Raw genomic sequence first — 23,664 nt, 5'->3', positions numbered from 1 at the left:
GATAATGCATTCCTTTCTCAGAAACTATGAGTAGCATAGTTGCCAAAAGACACTATCACCAGCATCTTATTAGTGGAAGTGTGTTGTGGTTCCAAGACTAGCAATCCCTGGCATCACCTAGGATGTTTTTGGAAATGGAAACTCTGAGACCCAATCTCCCACCTACTGGATCAGAATTTGTATTTTCTTTAGAAAGATCCTCAGGGGACTCACATGTGCATTAAATTTCAAGAAGAAGTGTTCTAGCCCAGGGTGTATAAAGGATGTGGCCCTTCATATGGTTTGAAAAGTCAATAAAACCATAGCTATGAAAATGTCACTAAAAGAAGATACACCTTCCACTTTCATAATGAGTACTGAGCTAACGTTTTAGGATGTTTTAATAGCTTTAAATTAAAAAGGACAACTTTTTTCTTGTATTACCCCATTTGAACTTCTATTCTACTTTGTCCAATTTCTTAAAGAGTATTAAATTTCCTAAATTAGTAAATACTTCAAATCATCATAAATGTTATCTTCACCTTTTAACCTGGTCACTTATATGTTCTCAGCTTTTGATTTTTTAAAACATGAATGATGTTTCAGTTCTATATTTACATTTTCTCCTCAAACAGACAGTTCCATAGTTCATAAGATGAATAACTGAATGTGCAGGAAATCTACAGGTGCATGCAAATTGTAGTTTCTGGATACAGGGTCAAACATGAGTAGGCCTGGGAAACTTACCACTAGGTTTGGAGAGACAAGCAGAGCCCTAAAGTGCGGGGAGGGAGGAGGTTCTGTTGCTTTGATGTGTTCCGCTTTGCTTCCAACGTGATTTATTTGCAAGCTACATATTCAGCAGTTTAGGAACAGTGCCTCGCAGCTACCGGAGGGCTTTGTTGGAGCTTTCCTTGCTTGTCTTGGTTCGTTCTAGCTGCTATTGAGGAGCGCGTTTCAGCACTACGGACAGCGTCAGGCGCTTGCTCCTGGAGAGAAGGGAGGCGCAACCCAGAAGGCTGGGGAACAGAATTCCCAGTGACGCCTTAGGTCTCGGGTTAAACCAGCGCCGCTTCGCTCCCCCACGCTGCTTTCCCTTCGCCCTCGAAAGGGACGTGGCTGCATAGCTCCCTGCACGGCACACAGCAAAATGCTCCCCCCTAGCTGCCCTAGGCAGCAAAGAAGGTCCGCGCCTGTAGTCAGCCTGAGGCCTCTTCTTCCTCTCGTCCTTCGCAGCGAGATGAAGAGCAGAGCCTGTTGCTGCGTGGCCGCCCCTCCCTTCTCTCGGCCCCACGCACAGGCCCGGCCAGGCGTGTCCACACGCGCGCACGTACGCACTGTCACACTCGTGTCCTGCAAATCCACAGGCGCGTGCAGCGCACTCTGGGGTGGGAAGCGGCCACCGTCTACACCGATGGGCACGAGTGCTGGCACACGCAGCTCGGGAAGGCGGGTCGCCGCGGTCGTGCGGCCCCATGCGGGCCCCCAGAGCGCGCCTCGCACGCGTGCGGAAGCGGCGGCGTGCACGGACGCTCCGCGACCCCAGGTCTCCCGCTGGATCCCGTCTCCATGACAACAGGCATGGCAGGTGAGGGGCTGCCTGCAACTTACTTTCCACCTACTCCCATTCCCGCAGCCAGCACTGAGGCAGGTCCCGGAGGGCGCGTCCTCGAAGCAGAGAGGAGGGGAGGGAGGCGGGGAGGGAGGCAGGTCCGGGAGCTCAAATTCCAAAGAAGAGAGGGCCTGATGCTTCCGCACCTGCTGATGTTGTGGTCAAAAGGAAAAAAAAGATATTTCGTATGCAGATAGCTGATGCTTCTCCCATAACATTTGGTAGGAAGTTTCCATGCTTCCTTGGTTTAATAGATAGCAAGAGAACTGGAGACAAACCGGGAAGAATCATAATGATGATCTAGGTTTCTCTACTGAGACGTTTTAAAAAATTTTTTAGACCAGTGCTTTGCAAGGAATCAGTATCCGAGAAGCTATCTAAAGATTCTCTTAAGAGACAAATTCTCTTAAGGCTGAAATCTGAAAGGTTTTAGGATGGGTTCTGGAAGATCCCAAGGTTTGAATCTCTGGGAAACTCTGGAATTTATGCATTCCACCATGATGAAGACATCTGGGTTCGTAATTTAAGATATTCCTTTGATACCAATACATTCCATTCCTTTCCATTAACTAGCTCTGTGCAGATGTGGCCTCAATAATGCTTCTTTTCCCTCTTAACTTCTAATAAGATTTAATAACCTTGATATGTGGTGTGGGGTGTATATGTGTATGCATGGGAGGGCTCATTTTTAAACTTGGGTGTTTATATGTGTCATTTCATGAAGTTATGAATGTTATGTCACTCATATCAGAGATTATTATATCTAATGACCAAGATAATTCTTACCCAAAACATCACATTCCATTCTAAAAACTATTCCAGATTTCTTGTATGGAATACCATTACTAGATAAATAAAAAAGAAAAAAACCTGTTGAGTAAAATAAAAATATAGAAGGCTCTTTTCAAACAACTGGGTTCATACATTTTTAGCATTGATGTCTACAATTATGCATTGTTACATGCAAATTAAATAGCTCTATGTTTCTGAAAAGTGCATTTTTATATCTCATAATCAGTAAATTTATTTCACAGAAGAAATAAACACCACCTACAACATTTACGTGTATGAAAGACTACATATCAGGTATAAAAATACTACCTTTGCTTGACTGTTTGTATGACTGATCATTTATTGGTTGCTAACTACAAAGCAACTCCATGAGATTTGGGCCTTTTGATATCTACAGGTATTATCCTTGGCCTACTCATATGACTCATCAAGACCCACAAATTTCAGTGCTTGACATTTGCCATGAAAGAAATGATGTACTTTCTACCTAGATGCTTGTTTCTGAAGTGCCTAAACATTTATTCGATGAATATGGCTCAAAGCTGTGTTTTATCATATGCAGTAGTATTATAAAAATACAGCTAAACATTGAAGTAATGAAATGTTGATAATTTCATCCATTTTTCTGGCGTAGCATATTTTAATTTTACCACCACTCAATTGCACATTCTACTCTCTTTTTGAAAAAATTATTTATTTTTCTCAACTCTTCTTTTCTCATATTTTTAATGTATAGACTTTTACTTTATAATCTAATTTTTTCTTATATTTGTAAGCAGGGAATTAGGATGATGTTTTCCTCCCAAGGTAACCATTGCAATGCTTGCTGTGCAGAACCTAATAATGAAGCTTTTGTTTCTCGTACCTTTCAGCAATTAGAGAAACTGAAAATCTCTTTCCTCCATAGCTTTTGAGAATTTTAGATACCTTGTTAATTATGAAGAAATCAGTATTATAATTGAAGACTTCTATTTGTTCTTATTGTATTAATGTTCTTATATTATCCTCCATATCAATAGAAAGCCATCAAGCTCAGCATACTTAGAAATATATTTTCAAAAATTTTAGACTTGGTGCTGAAACAAGTTGTTCATTTCAAAAATCAAGCAAAATGGAAATTTGAACAAATGCCTCAAATACCCACATTCCAACTGCTACAGATATGTGTTAGATTACCAAACTATCTGTTTGCTGAGTACATTGTTGGGCAGTTGCTTAACTCTTACTTTTATTTGTTTGTGTAGAAACAGCCTGCAGCAATGGCCACTTTCCCAACCTCTGAATATTATCTTCTCAATTTTTCTCCATGACTTTTATTTTCATCTTTAGTAGAAAGTAGGAAGTTAAGACAAATATAAAAGTCTGTTTTCCTTTTCAGATATTAATAAAAATCTGTTCTTTCTCACCCCAAAATTCCTATTAAAAATGGAAATGTCATACCTCTCTGAACTCCAGGTAAATTTACTTGACTTTTCTTTTGAAAACTGAATATATGGTCATGACCTAATTATTAAAAATGGTAATTCTCATAATTTAACCATCTGCATCTGTGTGCAAGAAAAACATATTTTATCAGATTTCCTTTATCACCTGGCACCATTCTCTTATTACCCATCACACCTAAATCCTCTTTAGTTTAATGTCCTTCCTTGACACTCAACTGAAAATTTTACTGAAATAATGCTGCATGCCAAGCCCAAGGCCTATTGTTCAGTACTTAGTTTTCATCACCACTGCAGAATTTGGCAGTGTATCAAAGCCTCCTCCTGGAACCCTAGCCTCTTTCTTCCCAGGTGAACTTCCTACTACAGATTTACTCAGGACCAAAGACACTTGATGTTACGCCACCAGAGACCTGTTTCTCTTTGGGGGACAGGCTTTCTTTGAGGTGTGTTGACAACTTCTGTCAGCTCCAATCCTATCTGGTAACAGCCAACAGAACCTTAATGGAATTACAACAAAATTGTCCTCTGGATCAATCAAATACACATCCACCTCATTTACTACAAAACATTTAAAATATTTGTACGCATCTATTGGCTTCTTTGAGGTCTCTTTTTCTAAGCAAGCTCAATAATTCTTTATTTCTCTTAAATTTTGATCTGCAAATAGTTTCGTGTACTGGGCTCTTTCTATCCTGGATGGATTCTTTCACATAGATTGTATTTGACCATCATACCCTAAAAGAGATCTCTGACTAGGAATTTTATTCCGGGCAACATGATCTAGTATGTACCAGAATGAGCATCACAAATTCACTCATTTCAGAGCTAAACTCTTCATTTACTTTCTAAATCTATGTTTTGTTCTTAGTTTATCATGGTTAAGGAAAACACTATTTTCCCACTCGTCCAGGCTTAATAGTAATCATCAGCCCCTCACTTTCTATGATCCACTACATTCCTTCAGTTACCAAGTCCAATACTTCCTGTCTTTATAAATATATTTCAAGTCCATACTCATTTCCATATTCCTACAGTACAGGCCTCTTTGGTTCTCAAGTGAATAAATAATCTCTTTTCATAGTGTTTTCTCCCTCGAATTTATGTTGATTTTAGTATCATTATCAAACAATATTTAGGCCAATAAAATTCAAACTCTCAGCTAACAGTCAAGATATTTCACAGTTTGGCTCCAAATTGCCTTTCCAGCATTTAGTTTCCCTTACTCCCCTTTGCTTGGACCACATTTTCCACACTGTCCTCTAAATAAACCCAGCACCTTTCTGCTTTGTATTTATTGTAGTGCTCTTTTTTCCCAACCCCAAATCTAAATCCTTCTCCCTTCCAAGATTCAGTTCAAACACAATCTCTTGCAAGAGAAACTTTGCTGATCCCCAAATGAGTGAAATGTCTATCGCCTTTAAATTTGCTTATGCTCTTTGAATATTTTTCATCAAGACATTAGAGGTAATAACATCAACCCCATATGGTTGCTGTGAAGATGAAACAATATAAGTAAAGCACTATTTCATATACAGGGGGTATTGATTACAAATTTATTCCCCCTTTCCTTTTTTATTTCCTTCGTAGAACCCCACATTGTTTTATTCTTTTTAAGAATACTTCCTCTTACTAGTTGGAATCTCTTTGAAGAGAGGCAGCCATGTCTGAAAGTATATAGTAGCAATGCAGTAAATATTTTTGGTGAAGTTATTGTGAATATATATTGCTTTACATAGAACTGAGGCATAACACTGGCTTTACTACTTTTTGTCACTTGCATTCTATTCAATTTAGGACAGCTTTTGCTTTTCAAAAAACAACTGACATCTCTGATGTATACTAATAATTTAGTGATTGCAACTTGCAGATTCAGTTCAGATAAACTGCCAAGTCATGTCTCCTACATTTGGGGTTGGTACATTTCCCTCTCTCTCACTTATACAGAGAACTTTTAGAAATATTTCTATTAAATTTTATGTTCCAGTTTCAATAGAGAAATCTAGTTATCAGAGTTGATTTGAACATTGATCCTGTTAGCTACCATATAACTTTGTGACATTTTTAATAATCATTACATAATTACTTCAATTTAACTGTTCAAAGATCCTGAAGAGGATATAAATAGAGTTAGATCCTTGTGATCCAACAGAACTATCTCCATAATCAGAGAATGTAAATTAGAGGAGTTTGGTGAACTATGAATCCACATAAAAATAAAAATACCATTGTCCAGGCAGAGCTCATATCTTCCTGACAAGCATATCATGGGAGACTATTAAATACATTGCCAAAAATTTTACACTGTTCAATGCTATTTCCCTGATTCACTCTGTTAGTAGTAAACTTTCAAAACTGAAAGTGAATTTAGCATTTGCTATAGTTTGGGTCTGGAATGTCCACCAAAGGCCACATGTGTTGAGGACATGGGCACAGCCTGTGGCACTATTGGGAGGCTGTGGAACTTTTGGGACAAGGGGTCCAGTGGGAGTGAGCTCACTGGGAAGCGGACACTGGGACCCTAGCCCCTTCCTTTGCCTCTCTCTCTGTTTTGTGGCCTCTAAGGGATGAAAAGTCCTGCTAGGCCACATGCCTTACCACAATGTACCACCACACACAGTCCTATGGTAACAGGAACAAGCAACCACCAACCGAGACTTTTGAAACTATAAACCAAAATAAATTTTTCTGCCCTTAAATTTGATTCTTTCAGTTATTTTGCCACAGCAATGGATATCTAGTGCAGCATTGCTTCCTACAGTATACTCATGTTAACTTCGAATGACTTTTTTTAGTTTTGGGGGTGGGGGGTACTGGGGATTGAACTTGGGTCCTTGCGCTTGCACAGCAGGTGGTGAAACCACTGAGCTAAATCCCCGGCCCTCTAGTGTTGACAAATTACCTATTAAATGTAGATTAATTGCACATCATTAATATGTAATTTTCACAATTCCCCATTATTTCTGAAAATGAAAACATGTATCTGTCTATGTCCATACCTCTAACAGCTATCTTGTAGTCAGTAATTTCTGAAAGGTGCAGGTTATAAATTATCTGATTCTAGGACTTTTAACTCATTTAATGTGTCTGACCATTATCATACTACATTCTTATCCCCTAATATTATTTGATTTTTCTGTTATTTTTAAACACTGTCCTACATTGGTTAAAAAGACAAAAATAGATTAAGTAGTTCTGTCTTTTCTTTGTCCTTTTATATCATTAAACCATCTTGTACAAATAAGGGGTTTAAAGGCTGGGGATTTAGCTCAGTGGTTTTGCCACCAGCTGCGCAAGCTCAAGGACCCAAGTTCGATCCCCAGTACTGAAAAAAAAAAAAAAGACAAATAAGGGGTTTAATCTTTCAATTAGTTTCTTGATTTGAACATGTCATACATAAAATTCCTACTTCTACTTCAATGCTTCTCCAGTGGCAGTTTCCTCAAACTTCAACATTCTTCCCCCAAATATTTCCATGGTTCCATCCTTGACATTAGTCAATCTCCTGGCTAAATATCTTCTCCCTGGGGAAGCTTTTGCTAACCCTCATAAATGAAAAGAGTGCCCTTCATCTACCATAATTCTCTTTCTGCTTCACTTATTTTTCTTTCTTTCACAGCATTTAGATTTTGACTGCCTGGCATAACATATGCATATACAAATACATATACACATAGATTAGACATTTTAAAATAATTGTGTGTAGCTCTTCTACGGGGACATGACACTCAGTATGACAGGTACACATTGTTATCAAGGTCACAATTATGTAGCATCCAGGACAGTGCTGATCCAGAACAGATACTCAATATAAGTGAATAAGTTTGAAAAATATTATTTGTTACCTTAAGTCCATTCAACTCTTTAGACTTCCTGAAACATCTTTAAAGTTTTTGGTCACTTTTCAGCATTTTCCCTAGTTGCACTGCATTTTTTCTATAGCTGTACCAATAATAGAGTTATAGAATGGTTGTAAATTGTTTAATGTCGTGTAATAACCATTTGTGCCTTAAAGGAACTTAAAAAGTAATGACTTTATTCATTTACTAAGTGATTCTGTATATCCGTTCATTTTCTGTTCCCCTACCTGATGCCAAAAACCTTCAAAGTATCTTATAACCTTTTCAGCTAACATAACATCCATGTAAAGTAGAGAACAGGGATAGAAGAGGAAGGGATAATTGCAGCAGAAATATTAATGTGACCAAAAATTACTCCAAATGAATACATAATTTAACCCTGTACTTCCAGATGCAGATTAATGTCAAAATAATATGATAGCTATACCATTTCTTAGAAAACTCACAAAGTTGTTAGGAAAGATCTACTTTCTCTACCTTTAAACACTAAAACTCGTATGGATTTTTCTGGGACTGCTACATTGACCAATTTGATAGTAAAAAGAAGAAACACCAAACACTAAAAGAGCTACTGAATGTTTGTAACAACCTCCAAGGCCACTTTTTGCAATCAAACACAAGTTTTCTTATTCATTTAATTTTAGCTAAATACATTTTTTCATACTTTCTGGATACTTTAAATTTTTTAAAAAACAATAACTTCATTCATCAAAAACTATATTCTTAAAAAAAAACTATATTCTTCCACATATTTAAATTCAACTCAGATATTTATCAGACATCCATAATGTGGTTACTACTTAAGAAAGTTATTTTTTTCTATTAATTCACATACTGCCTAAGACTCAAAGCGCAAAGCATTGCCTTCTATAACCCTAATCTCAACTCTAACCCTTACCCTAACTGGGAAGATACCTTGTTTCAATCTAAGAGATAAATAATGTATCTCCGCTACATCTAGACAACTCTTTTTGTCTGTTGGCTGGTTTTGTGTATTGGTGGCAGAGCACTGTGGTTTAATTATTGGCCAAGAACCAACTGATTTAACTCCTCCAGTGATGAGCTATGACCCCGTACATGTGTCTACATTATGAATTTTTTAAAAACATCAGAGTAAATTTAGCTAATACCCAACTATACGCAATTTAAACTATCTCTACCTGTTGGCAAAATGAACTCACTGGAAAAATGAACAAATCATTAAAATTGCCCAGGTGTTGTAACTTTTGTGATGCCAGTGGTTGGAAGCTGGGCTCCCCCTGAAACCAGGCCCTGAGCCATCCCTGTCCCATGTCCCATGGTTATTTAGCATGTCCCTTGGACTCTGCACCTGCAGGAGATTGGAGAACCAAGCAGGTGTGAGCAGAAGTTGAGCCGTGAGGTAGACCCAGTGACAGCTCAGAGGACCCCACGTGGAACTTTAGGGCTGCATGGAGTGCTGCCTCCCTTTGAGTTCAGACGGTCACGCCTGAATGCCAACACCTTGGTTGAATGCAACCTTCCCTGGGAAGAGCCGTGACCTTGGGTGAGGCAGCTGTCTGCAGTGGGGCTGCCCCTGAAACTCACTCACTGCTAAAGGCTGCAGCATTCCCAGCAAGACCTTCATGGGAGGAAACCCACCAGGCAGAGTGTGGACAGTGTCCACCCACAAGCCAGGTCTATTTCCTCCTGGTACCCACATAGCCCTGAAAAATCGGACATCATAACCTGCCAAGGATTTGCTCTAGTGAAAAATAAAAAAGCAATTAAAACAAGTGACTTGTCCAAAGCAGTCAGCTACATGACATGGGCTTGCTCAAGCGACTCCAGGTAGAAGCATTCTGCTTTCCCATTTTCCCACCCATTAAACAAATAGACCAGGGTTCACAGGTATCTCAGCAAATGACCCCTCACTGACAAAAACAAGAAAAGTAGAAACTGAGCTGGAAAAAAGCACCCGGTCAATTTTCAGAGTTATTAGATAGTCTGCTCTCCTACAATTTTAAAAGAAAAAATTATACAAGAACTCAGTCTTCAGAAAGATCACGCTGAGCCTCTTAAGTGATACTTTAAAAAATTAAGTTCACTGGGGGCCGGGTATTTAGCTCAGTCGTTTTGGCACCTGCTGCGCAAGCGCAAGGACCAGAGTTTGATCCCCAGTACCCCCCAAAAAATTAAGTTCACTATATCCTTATTTATTAGGGCATAAAATGATTTGGTGGAAAGAAATTTAACGGAGCAGTTTGAAACAATTTTATTAAAAGACAACAACAACAAAAACTTAAACAACTAGCATACCCTAGAATGTACTGAATATCTCTACCAGTTCAGGTTATAAAATACAATATGGATTGGTACTGATTGATTGCATTATTTACTGAATATTTCTGAAAGCAACAACGCTCATAATTACTTTCTTCACTCCTTACTTTCCATCTCTTACTGTCTCTGTTCTTCTCTGAACACTTGGTCCTAAATAATCTCAAAGGTCACTAATTTAAAATAAACATAATTTCAGAAAATGACCAAAAGAAACAATAACAAAAAGAAAACACTAAGCCTCTCATTCTCAGTTACTGGATGATAACTTATTGGCGACAGTCCCACAGAGTTGCCATATATTGGTAATCATTTGCTCTAATTAGCTATCTTTATTTTTACAATGATTAATTAATTTAACTTCCTGAAACATCAGATGGGGGAAAACTGTTTTGTTTCAATTCAGCATATACTTTCTGAGCACTTCAGCTGTATTTTTAGAATCGCAATGTAGTAGGGGTTTAGGGATAAAAATCTGGTGGGAGAGGACCGGGGAACCTTGTCTTGAAGCTGAATTTGCAGAAAAAATGTCCTGTTTACCTAGGATTTTCTGTAATTTAGGGGGCTCTGAGAACTAATGAGGATAGTGGGGAGGTAGTCGATGGGCCAAAACTATTGCTGCTGTCCCTTACAAGGTGCTGCTTTTGACACTGCTGGTATTAACATAATTTTTTAAAAACACAATACTATGGTTTCTCTTCAGATCATATAAATCTTTCACCTTAAAAAGATGATTTGTTTCTTTAACAAATTCACATTTAGTGCATCAGCCATAGGGGAGAAAAAAAATTCAAGTACATAAGTATAAAAGCTGAAGAGGTGAAGAGAGAAGACATTATACCTGTTTAAAAGAATCAGTAGATATAGGATGAAATGACACTGGAGATAAACCCCATGGTGTGGACTTCAAATGGCATGAGCAGCTAGTACTCTATGCATATTCATGGCATTATCCACACATGCAGAAAGGAAGCGAAAATTAGAAGCAAATTCAAAGAACCAGCAGTGATAACCTACCAATGACCCAGAGGTTTTTAGGGTTAATTAGTTGAATGTTCACCTTCACACTTGATTTTATATTTAGACTATGTAGGCAGCTTTATATGCCCACAAAAGTAATTCTGTAATTGCCACAGTGCGAGTAGCATCTCCAGTGCTACTTTGGTTCAGATCCGTACCTGATGATGTTTTCCAACATCCTTTTGTGAGTTAAGTGGAGGATTTGAAAAACTACCAGATTTTATGAAACAACTTCCTGCCCAATACCATACCAGGGTAAAACTAAACTGAGTCCAATTTTGTACCTAGGCCAAGCTTTGATGCCAGCAGGAATTCTGAAGAGCCTCAAGAATGTACCCGGGAATAATGAGTAGTATCTACTGTGGCAACTCTTCAGCTAAGATGAGCGTCCATGAAGTCTCCACTTTCTCGTTGACTCTGGAGCAAAAGACTGGCTTTGCTTTCGTTGGGATTCTGTGTATCTTCTTGGGACTTCTTATTATCCGATGCTTCAAAATTCTGTTAGACCCATATAGTAGCATGCCTTCCTCCACATGGGAAGATGAAGTTGAAGAGTTTGACAAAGGGACATTTGAATATGCGCTTGCCTGAGAGTTCCGACTTTTGCTTCTTATGGTTATGCCAGTGGGACACGTGGGGGATATATTTGTGATTACCTTGTGTGTGCCAGACAAGACCTCCTTTCATTCACTGAATTCAATAAACATCTGTGATTGCTTTATCCACCACCTTGTGTAAATTATCACCCCTCTGTGGGGATTTCTCGCTCCTCTCTCCCTGCATGGAGGTTTCTAATGAGTACAGCATAAACATGGCTCCAACCATGTAGATCATCTTCATCCTTTCCTGCTCTGAACCTTACTTCTTTTCTCATGCTAATGACTATGCTGGAGGCATCCTGCTTCCTCTCCCTGCAAAACTCAGGCACTCTCCATAGTCCATACTCCAGATTCCTCTTCCTTTATCAAGTCAGGTTTGAAACCCGAGGGACCTTCAGTCCAAAGAACAGAACATGAGTTTTTATGGGACTCATGCTCTGACCTCAGAGCCATAGAGGGCAATTTGAGTTTTTAAAGAACAGCCGTAGGTCCACAAGCTTCACAGGAAAAAATAATACCCAAATCCACATAACCTAGATTCTCAAGACTCATAAAGCCCTGACCCTTCTAATTTTGGGGGTAGAATCTCTCATAATTAAATATTTGGATCCATAAATTCCAGACCTGCCTCATATTAATACCTCCTTCACTGTTCCTTATATAAATAGCATGGAAAGGGGGGTTTCTAGCACAACACAGTGGAAAGAACTCTCTACCAGAACACAAAATCCAGTCTCAGCTCTGACACTATTAGTTAGCTACACAACCTTGGACAAGTCATCTAATCTCTGTGGACTTCAGGGGCCTAAAAAGGCTACAAATGTACCTGGAACACAGAGATTCAAGAATAAAGATTTAAAATGTCTTGAGAAGTTTCTCAGATTAGAAGCCTAATCTCAAGAAATTTGAATTACGATTTTGGCCCCAACCAAGAACTACATTTATGATCTAGAAAGTTAGCTAAAGACAATGTATTTTCCAACAGCTGGAGAACAAGGGCAAGAAACCCATCCTACATATCTTGTGAGAACGTTGGGAAGACCAATGAGATATAATGAATGTGACAGCACACTGAAAACCCTAAAATAGCATTAGTATGTACTGTGCTATCATTATGTAGTATCTTCTTCAAGATTTGGCAATAGAAATTCTTGAACTCTAAGAAGTAATGGCTTTGTATAAGTTATTCAGCCTCTTCAATCTTCATTCTCTTAATTTGAAAAATGGAAAGATAGGATTATACAATCTCAAAAGTCTTTCCAGCTACACAATTCTGATTCTCTATGATCACTGAATGGAGGCATATAGGAAAGAACAAATAAATACAAAAACATTTATGACAAGTGGGACTACAGAACAGCCAGACATGTCAAGGAGAAATAAGACTAATATTTACTGAGAGCATTCAATTAGGTGCTTTCCATTTATATGATACCCTTACAAATCTTTTGAATTTGGGGCTACTACTTCCATTTTATTTTCATCTCAGCTTCACACATGAGGAACTAAGGTCAAGAAGGTTAAGTAACTTCCCCAGGTCATCAAGTTAGGGATGGTTGTGTTTAGAATCGAAAGTGGGTGTTCTAGCATGTTCCATCCTCCCTGACACCATCTTTCTCACGTCTACATCTTACCAATATGGCCGCTGCTCAGGACTGTGTAATTCCAAACCTATCCATCTCCATGAGATTCCGTGATGCTTTCCATCCCCATCTGTGTTGGCTGTGACTCTTCTGGGCAAAACTTTCACCTCATGGGGTCTCTCTCTGCCCCTGTTGTACAGGAATTCAGGCTTGGAACACCCTGAAGCCAGCTGGTAATTTAGCCTAAGAAGTTATCACTGATCTAAGCTCAGCTGAACTTGCTAAAAACTGTATATGTCAGGGCACTAGACAGCTTCGTGATGTCACAGGCTTTTAAAGTGCTCTCTGAAAATGTATCCGAGTGTCAGGTATCTTGTTTATCTCCCAGGTAAAGCACCCACAAAAACTCTCCATTTTGGTAACTCAAATATAGCAGAACTGGATCTTAATTTTTTTTTAAAGCAAATTTCAAAAAGCCAAAAGGCAAGAAAACTTTATGAAGTATGAACATTTTCAGACAACAGCTCCACTACCATATTATTTACAAGCAGAGAAAGTCATCAGCCTAAAGCATCTCCATGCATGGCTTCGTCCACATCCCCATACTGGATCTAAACACCCATAGCTTTTATTCATGGCCTATTGTATGCCTTAGATTTGCTTTTGAAGGAACAGAAGAGGGGTCATCATCTGTATTTTCAGAGCTAGAAAAATATAATAACTATCCACTTTCAAAAGGTTGGCTATAAAATGGACACAGCACGGAAATTTTATAAAATGCTCGTCTTTCAGTGTTAGATTCCAATGTCATACTTGGGATCAGCCACCACCGCCCCTCCCTGAGAGCCTTGTTGAGGAGAACAGGCAGAGAGACAGAGTTACACTGCTCCTGTTACCTTGCCCACCTGTCTGAAGGCCTAAATCAGGTTCACCCTTCAAGGTTAACTTTATGGATGGTGTAATTTAGTCCATATCTCCCAAACCATCTCCCATCTTCTCTAGAAGTTCTGAATTCCCTTAAAAAAGAGCAAAGACTTTCATTTCACTGTTAGAGATAAAAGCCTTAGAATGAAACTGTCTGGTTGATGTAAGACCAAGACTAAAACTAATCCACACTACACTGTAGTCGGGCAGGCAGGCAGCAAGAAACTGGCATTGGAGGAGCTCACGCACAGCCTTTGGTAGAGGAAAAGCAAGCTGGGTTTGGACAATGTCAATTCACAGCTCCTGTCCTAACTCAATGATTAGAACTTATTTTGACTCCTAACTTCATTCTAATTGGTCCCAGACCAATTGAAAGAGTCAGCTTCACTTCAGATCTGAAATGTGTCTAATGTTTGTGCCTAAAGGCCTTCTACATGGAAATTAGAGCTCTTGGGTAAATAGATAAATGCCTTATATTGGTGGCCTTTAAGAGGAAATTGAGTTATAGAGACATCTTTGTAATGCTCTGTGTTTGGGATATAACCTCATGACATCAGCCTAAGTAACATATGTACCTGCCTAAGAGGACCTAAGAATTTCCACTAAGGTGTCTCTATACCCTTTTCTATAATCCTGTATCTCCTCATCAATTAACTTTTCCTCCCGTTTTAACAGGCAGAATGCCTCTTCCAATTTCTAGTAACTGATCTCAGAATCTCAGATGTAACTAAGTGTAAGTCACAAGCCAATTGTGAATATTGCTAAAGTAGCAAAAGCAAGGGCTGTGTGCATGCTGGTGCTCTTCTAAATCCTAGAACAAATTAACTTATTTAATCCTCACAAAATTCTGCAAGGTCAGTACTGTGATTATCCACAGAGTAACCTGCCTGAGTTCACATAGATAAGAAATGGCCAGTGATGAATGTCATTATATTGTACACCTAAAATGTACAAATAAAAGGATATACATAGACCAAAAAAATACAAACAACAACAACAACAAAAAAGAAATGGCAGGGCCAGAATATAAACCAAAGATCCTAGCTCCAGAGTTTTACTATATTGCACCACCAAGCCTCTCTGATGCAAGTGGAAATCACTTGGGCAGCTTCTTGTTAGACACAAGGAGGACTCATTCAATCATCTTGATTGAAAACCAATGACAGACCTGCAGGAGGGATTGTTTGCGCTGTCTTAATAATCACCAACTCACAGATTTGAGCAAAACCTTCTCAGCAAAACTCAAAAACTAGATTTGATAAAAATGTATTTCCAGATGGAGATGAAAGGTTCATTTAGTAGTGCCACTGGGAAACATACTTCAGTTTGATTCCTGCTTCAGATAGTTTTCCCACTAGGTAGAAATCTTTTCAATGAATTGTTGATTCTTCTCTTAACTACTCACTTCCCAGGCAGGGAAGAGACAAGGCAATATTTACCATAAGAGAAAATAATTCCTGATGCCATTTTCTAGTTATTCAATATTAAAATTATCGCTGGGGGGTCTATATTTTAGTACATATCTGAATAACAGGCAGTCTCTACAACTCCCCATAAATAAGACCATGGGGCTCAATTTATCCAGCCCCAAGTGACTGAAGCGATATTTTTTTTGAATGATTGCTGTTGAGCAACCTATTTTGCCATATGAATTAAAGAAACTTTATTTTATATCCTGTCTGAAAGGATTAATGGTTTACTACTAGTTACTAGTTGATGTGGTACTTAAAGGTCCCTTAGGGCTAATGACTGGGTGGGGCTTCTAGCATTCTGCCAGGCCAATCACTGCAAAGTCATCTCTTTCAAGGAAGATTCTAACCAATAAGAGGAAGCCTCGGTCCTGGGCTGAAAGCTAAATGCCTCATATATGCCTGGGCAGTGCTGTAGGTTACAGTTCCTCAGAAGCAGGCTCCTGAGTGGTAAGTTAAACATTTCTGGGGAAAGTGAAAACCACACTTAAAACTTGCCATAAAGTAGATTTTGAAGAGTGGAATAAAGGACATCAGCTTCTATAAGGAAAAGTGAGATGCTCTGTAAAACCTAAAAAAGATAATAGCTTCACTTATAATTTCATCAGGAAAGGTTATTTAAAAGTTTAACTTGGGATTCATTTTAGTCAAAGAAATAGCTTTAATAATAATATGACAAAAGTAAGTCTTTGTCTAAATTTATCTCACTTTTCTAGAACTTTCTTTGAAAACCCAAAATTTTAAAGTATTAAAGAAATATGATTCTAAAGAAAGTGTTTCAACATGAGCTAATGCTGTAAAATTATGAAAATTGCTGTGTAGTCTATTCATCTTGCAATCAAATGTAAATCTCTCAATTATTGAGAATAGTTCCTTGAAAAAAGTCTTAAAGCAATGGTTATCTTTCCTAAATATAACACAGACTTTATTAAGGGATACGAATTATCTCCTTATCCCAAATGCTCATGTATTTTTAATGGTTCCTTTATAGCATTTGTTAAAAAAGAATTTGAGCAAATGAAACATTTTGAAGTCTAGTAAAAGATCCAAGAATGTATAGAGATATCATTTTGATGGGTGGCACTTTTTAAATTCACATTCTAAAATGTAATTTTTACTTGTTGCATAAGTAACAAATATTTTTCAAATCCTTCACTTAAACATGTATAGATTTTTATAAACTAGCACAAATGCATTTTAAAAGAAGTTTTAGTTTTCACTTTATTATCATATAATGTGTGTGCCTAGCAATCATAAAATACTTTGCGGTTTCAACATTTGGTACTGTCAATGAGTCATGTTTCAGGCTGAGAATATTCTTATCCATTCTAACTGTACTCAATTGCCAGAGTTCTATGCTCTCTGAAAGTTACTCCAACTACACGGAATCCAAGCAAAACCACAGACACAGTAACATGTCAATGACTCGCTTGGAAATTCTGTTTGCGGGAGCGAGGCCCCAGTTATTTATTATAGGATTTAATTGCTCAGGTGACTAAGGTTCCTGCACATGTAGTTTTTAGTGAAATTAACTTATAAGTGTATGTCTTGAAAAAGAAAACTATTCCCTCTTGCTCCAGCCTTACTTAAATGTATTTGTATGTTTGGAACAAATTTAATTTTCTTTTTGAACGACAGGTTTGAAGACCATCCTGAAGATTATATAGGAAACAATATATCAAGGATCTACTTATTGAGTTCACCTAGGACAAAAACCAGGAGCTCCCTAATGTAACCTAATGTAACCAGTATTTGTTTTCAGGCAGAAATATACAGATTTTTTTTTTTTTTACAACCACAAGGTGGTTAGCTCAGTCCAAAAAAATCTGTTTTAGAAGATGTCCTTGAACAACTCTTCCAATGTATTTCTGGATTCGGTGCCCAGTAATACCAGTCGCTTTCAAGTTAATATCATAAACGAGGGCCAGGAGAGTTGTGCAGCTGTGAATGATAACAGCGACCCTCCTCATTATGAAGAGACCTCTTTTGGAGACGAAACTCAGAACAGACTGAGAATCAGTTTTAGACCTGGGAATCAGGAACGCTATGACAACTTCCTGCAAAATGGAGAAACTGCTAAAACAGACACCAGTTTTCACACCTACGATTCCCACACAAACACATACTACCTACAAACCTTTGGGCACAATACCATGGATGCAGTTCCCAAGATTGAGTACTACCGGAACACGGGCAGCGTCAGTGGACCCAAGGTCAACAGACCCAGCCTGCTGGATATTCATGAGCAACTGGCCAAGGTAAGCTTGAAGGACACAAGGCAAGTATCTGCCCTTACTTGTTTGTTCCAGTCCTGTCCTCCTCTTTAATAGCTTCTGCATGTGAAATGGTCAACTGAAGAGGTCTGTCCCCAACCATCCATCTTCCTCACACAACTGTTCCTTATTCCCAATAAGCAGAAAGCCCACCCAACAGCGCTTCACAAATGTTAACTCCCCTGGGATGGAGAGCTACAAAATTCCTCTGAAAGTTGGGCAGTACGTCTTAGCTTGTTTACAGTTATAGTTAGCCAATTCACACTTGGTTAAACATGTCACGCTGAATACTAAGCTGGTTCTGCCACAGCAATTGGAAGAAGAAGAAAAGAAAATTCAGCCTGTTTGCAGTAGTTAATATTGTGGATACCAGCCTTTAGTGTGCATGGGTGTTTTTAAAAATATTTTTTAGAGAAAGCAGAAATTTATAAGATTCAGCATTTATCCTCTCCTCTTCAAAACTTTGCCTGAGGCTCATGAATGCACCTCCACATATAACAAATAAATTAAATTTAAGAAGCATAAGTGGCTGAACTTTTGATTTTTTAAGGAATGTTGCCAGGATTGCCACACCTGCTGGAAGTACAAGGCAGTACTTTTTCTAATCTTGCAGCATATTGTTTAGAAGCTTAGATTTCCTCTTCTATAACTTGGTCTAAGATATGTTGATGGATTTTATCCTCTGGCTCTTCTGTTACCCAGTTTGCAATGAATATTATTTTATGGGGCATAATTTCATTCTAAGAAGAATAACTAGACATCAGGTATTCAAACACAGTTCACTCTCTCAGAAGAAAAAAGAATGATTGGAACACTTCCTTTCATACTTATTCATTTATTTGATAATTTTTAAACATTAAAAGATTACTCATTCCAGAGATTCTAGGAACTTTGCTCTCAGGAAAGGTACTAGTAAAGGAGAAAGATCTCTTCATTTTCTGTTTGTTCTTCCTTTCATAGGAAACATGTCTACAAAACTTACTCCCAGGCTGCTCAGACCCTCAGGAATTCCCAAGAAGGTCCCACATTCTTCTTCATCCCCTGACCCTGGAAAACTTTCTCTGTCCTGGTACTGTATGGCCACACTCTGCTAAATAGCTGGCTTCTTCATAGACCTAAGATGTAGATTATATCTGGGATATTTGGTGCTTTATCAGAAGAATTTAGCAATGTGGCTATTGTAGGCAAAATGACAGCCAGGTGAAGATTTGTGAGGAGGAAGTTAATTCGAAACTCCCAAATCTCAGGTTGTCTGTCACTTTCTTTCTCTAAGCAAGGAGGGGAGGAAAACAGAATGGTAGAAGAGAGAAAAAGGAGAAAGAAAAGGAAAAGTGGGTTGACAGAGGAGGGTACAATGCATTTGCAAGCTGTGGATGGAGCAGAAAGAGAAATCTAGGGTATCATAAAGAGATTTCAACTTATCTGAAGAAGTGAAATGAACCAGAACTCAAAAAGAAAAAATACCTCAAATTCTACCCCACCATACTATACCATATTACACATAATTTTTAAAGCTGCCTCCTTCATTAAAATTGGCATCGAAATTTAAATATTGGTATTCATCCTTTTTTCCAATTTACAGTAAAGTAAAATAAGATTTTTAACCCCCATTAAAAAAGAATGGAGACCTGCCTCGAAAGCGCTAAGTCCCAAGTTCAATCCCTGGTACTGAAAAAAACAAAAAGGAATGGAGGGCCAGGCTGAGGATGTGGCTCAGTGGCACCACATTTGTCTGACAAGTGCAAGGTCCTGAGTTCAATCCCCGGCACTGGGAAAAAGAAGGGGGGACTGGAGTAAATTCATATTGTTCATAGGACTGACATTCCAGAGAGAAGAAAGTACTTTATTTATAATTTCTAAAGCCATGGCTTGTATAGATCTCTAAGTAAAGAAAGAAAAGCTCTGGAGGAATATTTCTTTAGAAGCCGTCTGCAAGACCACACAGTAGGAATGCCGTAGCTGATTCTGACAGATTCAGTAGACGTTGGAGAGAGTAGATCAGTTTTAAAGAGACCAAATGAGACTTAAAGCATTTTTATTTTTCTCCCAGGTACGAAGGAATGGAAAATTAAATATATTAAAATTAGGCATAAGCTTAATGCCCTGAATAATCATGTTGAACAAGTATAGTAAGAAGTAACTCTTTATGAACTTGACTTCACTTAGCCGATGTGCTTCATCTTGATTAAGTCATGTGGAAGACTCTCATAATCACATTTTGAGTAAAATTCAAATATAACCATGGCTTTTACAGCAGGCCAATAGAACAAACATGTACAGATTTTGCATGCAAAAATATAAATAACATTGTCTACGTAAGTCATTTAAAGGCGGCGAGAACTTGGTGGAGTCCAAGAGAAGCAATGTTTTCCGTCCCTGTGATTATGTTTTCAGAAGCCAAACAGCAGCAGGGCTTTCTTAGCATGTGGCATCATGTACTCAGTCAGGAAACCAGGTGGATTCTGCGCAAATCCTGGTTAAAGTTTCAAAGTCAGAAAATGAATTATGTGACAAGGATTGTCCTATTAGGCAAAAAGAAAAATAGATTTTAAAGACATTATTTTAAGACTCCGCCTTAAGTGAAACTCTAGCAGTGATAGATACTGACAGTGTTTGTGATCCCAATGATTTGAGATTGCAGTTGAAGAAATTCTTTTCATTTTTTTTGTGGTAAAGAGCACAATGCCTACACTGCTGGCTGCAGATTAGAGATTTCTGGAAATTCTAGTTAAAAGCAGAGAAAGAAAAGGTGCCTTCCGTTATTTGTTCTGCAATGTTGTGCAAGATATATAACTTGTGCTTGTCCTGCAAAATGCTTGTGAACACTAGTTTAGATGCATATAAGGTGTAGCACATTAACTAGAATGGGTAGGACTCAATATATGACCGTGATGATGGTGATAATTTTTATACTTTTTATGTAAAATGTAAAATATATATTGATAAAATACTTAACATGTGCAAAAAATACATAATGAAATATCTCTCATCTAACATAAATCTTTAGTTATTCTCTCCAGGACAATCATCACTGATAGTTTCTTATAAATCCTCCCCCCAAAACATTCTAGGCTTATACAAACTTATGCATGTATCTATAAATGGCCACATTCCTATATATATATAATTTTCTGTACCCTTTTTTCAAACATATTGGTACTGATTCAATGTTGTTCTATACTCCGCTGTTTTCACCAAACAATATAGTTTGAAGATGTTTCTAAATATGCGTAATGATTCCTTGACATCTGGCAAAGATTAATCTTATATTTTTACTTTGTAAAGAAAAATCTCCTTTCAGTATCCAGGCTAATTCTTGTGGCCACTTTTTTATACACAATTCCTAACTACAGGGCTAACCAAAATGAAACTCCTTTTCAGCCTCACTAACCACCATTGCTGTTGGTGTTTTGGAAAAATATAATTATAAAGGATCAGGAAAATAATAGCCTTTCTGTAAGGCCATATGTTCCACTGTCATTGAAATGAACTATGAAAAGTATAAAATACTGTAAAACTTAGGTTGGAAATACTCTTCTTGAAGAAGCCAATTATATAGGAACTTATCCAAATCAAAAGCAATAGAACGACTTCATGTTTGGGGGATCAGACAGCTTCCAACTAAAAATAATTTGTGAATAAAAACATGGAGATAGACTACAGGGTAGCAAGAGTCAACTTTTTCCTGAGAACTTTCTGTGTTTACACTTAAAAAATTCTCATTCAATCCTTACAACAACCCCTCAAGTTAAGGATTATTTATTTATGTTGTTATTTTATAAATGGTGAAAGTCTTAGAAAATGCTATGGGTCTTTTAGAGAAGAAAACAAAAGCTTAAGAGAGGTCAGTAAACGCCCAAGGTCTAGAAGCCAAGGTCACGTGTCTACTAAAGTGACCCCGGGCCTGCATGACCCCTGAGTCCGACCTCTTCATCACTACTTCCCATCTTACTGTGTTCTCCCAGGGAGCTTGGTGTCCTTGGCTTATTGCACAGCCATAGAGGAGGAGAGCTCAGTTATGAGGAAGGAGGTCTCGCCTCAGTCATGAGGAGCTGAGCAGGAAGCCCCAGCTCAGCCTGGTTCCTGAGCCCCAAGAGGTCACAGGGCTTCTCCTGGATCAATCCCAGGTCTCAGTCAGTGTCATCACCATCATCAGAAGCATTTATTAGGTGTTTATGTACAAGATCTGCTATGTAAAGTGAATTAAAGAGATTTGACCTCTGCTCTCTAGAATTTTATAAGTCAAATAACACTGTTTTGGACAAAAACAAAGGACAGGTAGTCAAACTAAAACTAAATCTGTATATTAAATGCTTAGACTCACAGAAATGTACAAATGTTTTATCTAGAAAATAATTTTTGGCTGGGGATGTAGCTCAGTGGTTCTGGCGCCTGCCACGCAAGTGCAAGGTCCCAAGTTCAATCCCTGGTACCAAAAAAAAAAAAAAAAAAACCTAGAAAATAATTTTTTTCTAAAATGCTTCAAAATTCAAATTTGAAACTTCAGGATTTGAAATGGGGATATCCAAACTTAGAAATAATCAATAAGCTAAGAACAGCCAAATAAAATAGACAACAAAATTGAAGCAATAAATGTCTAAAAGGCTAATCATGACCAGAAGCCCTCCCCCAAATATTTTGTTGGAATGAAACTCTGCAACTCAGTGTTCATTCTGATACTTGTTAGTTTTGTGATGTCCAAGCCCCGTTCCCCTGGGGACTCATGCTAGTGAAGTCATCTATTGAAAAAAACAAAAACATGGTTAATTTCCCATCATAAATAGTTCAGTAAGAGATGGTGAACAAATAGGGAGTTCTCATAAAAGTATACTTGCAAAATATTAAGACTCTTTCAGTTTTCTTCTTCATATGCTGGTTTATTGTACATAGCTAACTTGTGGTCCAAGTCACCGAAAATACAAGGCAATTTGTACATGACTGGCATAGTAAACGTGCTATTATTATAATTGTGACTACTGGTGGTGATTTATAGGCATAATTTGTTGTTAAGTTACAATAAGAACAGAAAGCTTCCTAATTTCTATCATTTATCACAAAAGGAGAGAAAATGTACAATCATAATAATATAATCAATAAGATATGGAAATACAATTGGAATCATGCTTTTCATTCTGAAATGAACTTTAGGAATAATCTAGTTTTTCCTGGAATTGGTTTTTAAATAATCCAGGGGCAGTGAACTGAGGCATTTAGGAAGAAGAAGATTGGTCATGTGTTGATTATTGTTGAAGCTGAAAGATGTGTATATGAGATTTATTACATTATTTTCTCTATTTTTATACATGTTTGAATATTTTGTCAGTAAAAGAAAGTTTAAAACCTGGGGGAGGAACCATCTAGGCCTAACTATTTATGGAACTATTGCTCAGAGATGGTCTGAGAATCCTACCTCATTGAGATTAAAGGCTTCCAACCTGAGAGGATGTATAAATAACTAATATTATCTAGTTGAAACTTAAAGGATAAATACATTTATCTTCCTCTGTTTTCATGATATCTAGAAAGGCATTTGTTATTTTAGGGGAACTAAAACTACTCACATTACATATTAAATAAATTAATCTTTCACCATCCAGAAACACTCATTAGAAATTTGCCCCTCAAACTGCCATATGATTGAAGCTTCATTATGTTATCAATACTGGAAAAAGAAAACTCTTTTATCAAATGGTCTTTCCTCCTTTTTAAAAATGCACTTTATTTTGCCTCCTCTGAATCATTAATTTGTAGGTAAAACTCTTGGTAAATAAATAATCATTCCCTAAAGCTACACAATTTAAAATGCATTTCTG

At 37.8% G+C, this 23,664-nt stretch overlaps 2 protein-coding genes across 9 annotated transcripts in view; both read left to right on the top strand.

The window, feature by feature from the left end:
* The first annotated feature begins 744 nt into the window (after window positions 1-744).
* Ctxn2 (cortexin 2) lies at window positions 745-11,724 on the top strand. Of its 6 annotated transcripts, none has more exons than XM_087181100.1 (3): window positions 745-1,567; window positions 2,626-2,677; window positions 11,292-11,724. In XM_087181100.1, the coding sequence occupies exon 3, from the start codon at window positions 11,334-11,336 to the stop codon at window positions 11,592-11,594; it is 261 nt and encodes an 86-aa protein (XP_087037226.1). In that variant the 5' UTR covers window positions 745-1,567; window positions 2,626-2,677; window positions 11,292-11,333; the 3' UTR covers window positions 11,595-11,724. The 6 variants fall into 6 exon arrangements, with proteins under 6 accessions (XP_087037226.1, XP_021117175.1, XP_004835514.1 ...); XM_004835458.3 differs by lacking the exon at window positions 745-1,567 and adding an exon at window positions 1,829-2,105; XM_021261516.2 differs by lacking the exon at window positions 2,626-2,677 and having other exon boundaries at window positions 745-1,626.
* Window positions 11,725-15,910: 4,186 nt separating this feature from the next.
* The window catches only part of Slc12a1 (solute carrier family 12 member 1), an 82,339-nt gene continuing 74,585 nt past the window's right edge, over window positions 15,911-23,664 (top strand). For all 3 annotated transcript variants that reach the window (XM_004835447.3, XM_004835446.3, XM_087181089.1), the window contains exons 1-2: window positions 15,911-16,028; window positions 17,217-17,836. In XM_004835447.3, the coding sequence (XP_004835504.1) occupies window positions 17,417-17,836 (420 nt within the window). In that variant the 5' untranslated portion in view covers window positions 15,911-16,028; window positions 17,217-17,416. The remainder of the gene's footprint in view (window positions 16,029-17,216; window positions 17,837-23,664) is intronic.

The sequence above is a fragment of the Heterocephalus glaber genome, unplaced genomic scaffold (genome assembly GCF_053883595.1).
Source record: "Heterocephalus glaber isolate CG9 unplaced genomic scaffold, H.glaber_assembly_v1.0 deba00000122, whole genome shotgun sequence".
NCBI lineage: Eukaryota > Metazoa > Chordata > Mammalia > Rodentia > Bathyergidae > Heterocephalus > Heterocephalus glaber.
This window is presented reverse-complemented; position numbering and strand designations above follow the sequence as displayed.

What these genes read in the sequence shown, in the direction of transcription:
- Ctxn2 (XM_087181100.1), top strand. Translation starts at nt 11,334, where the DNA reads ATGTACCCGGGAATAATGAGTAGTATCTACTGTGGCAACTCTTCAGCT.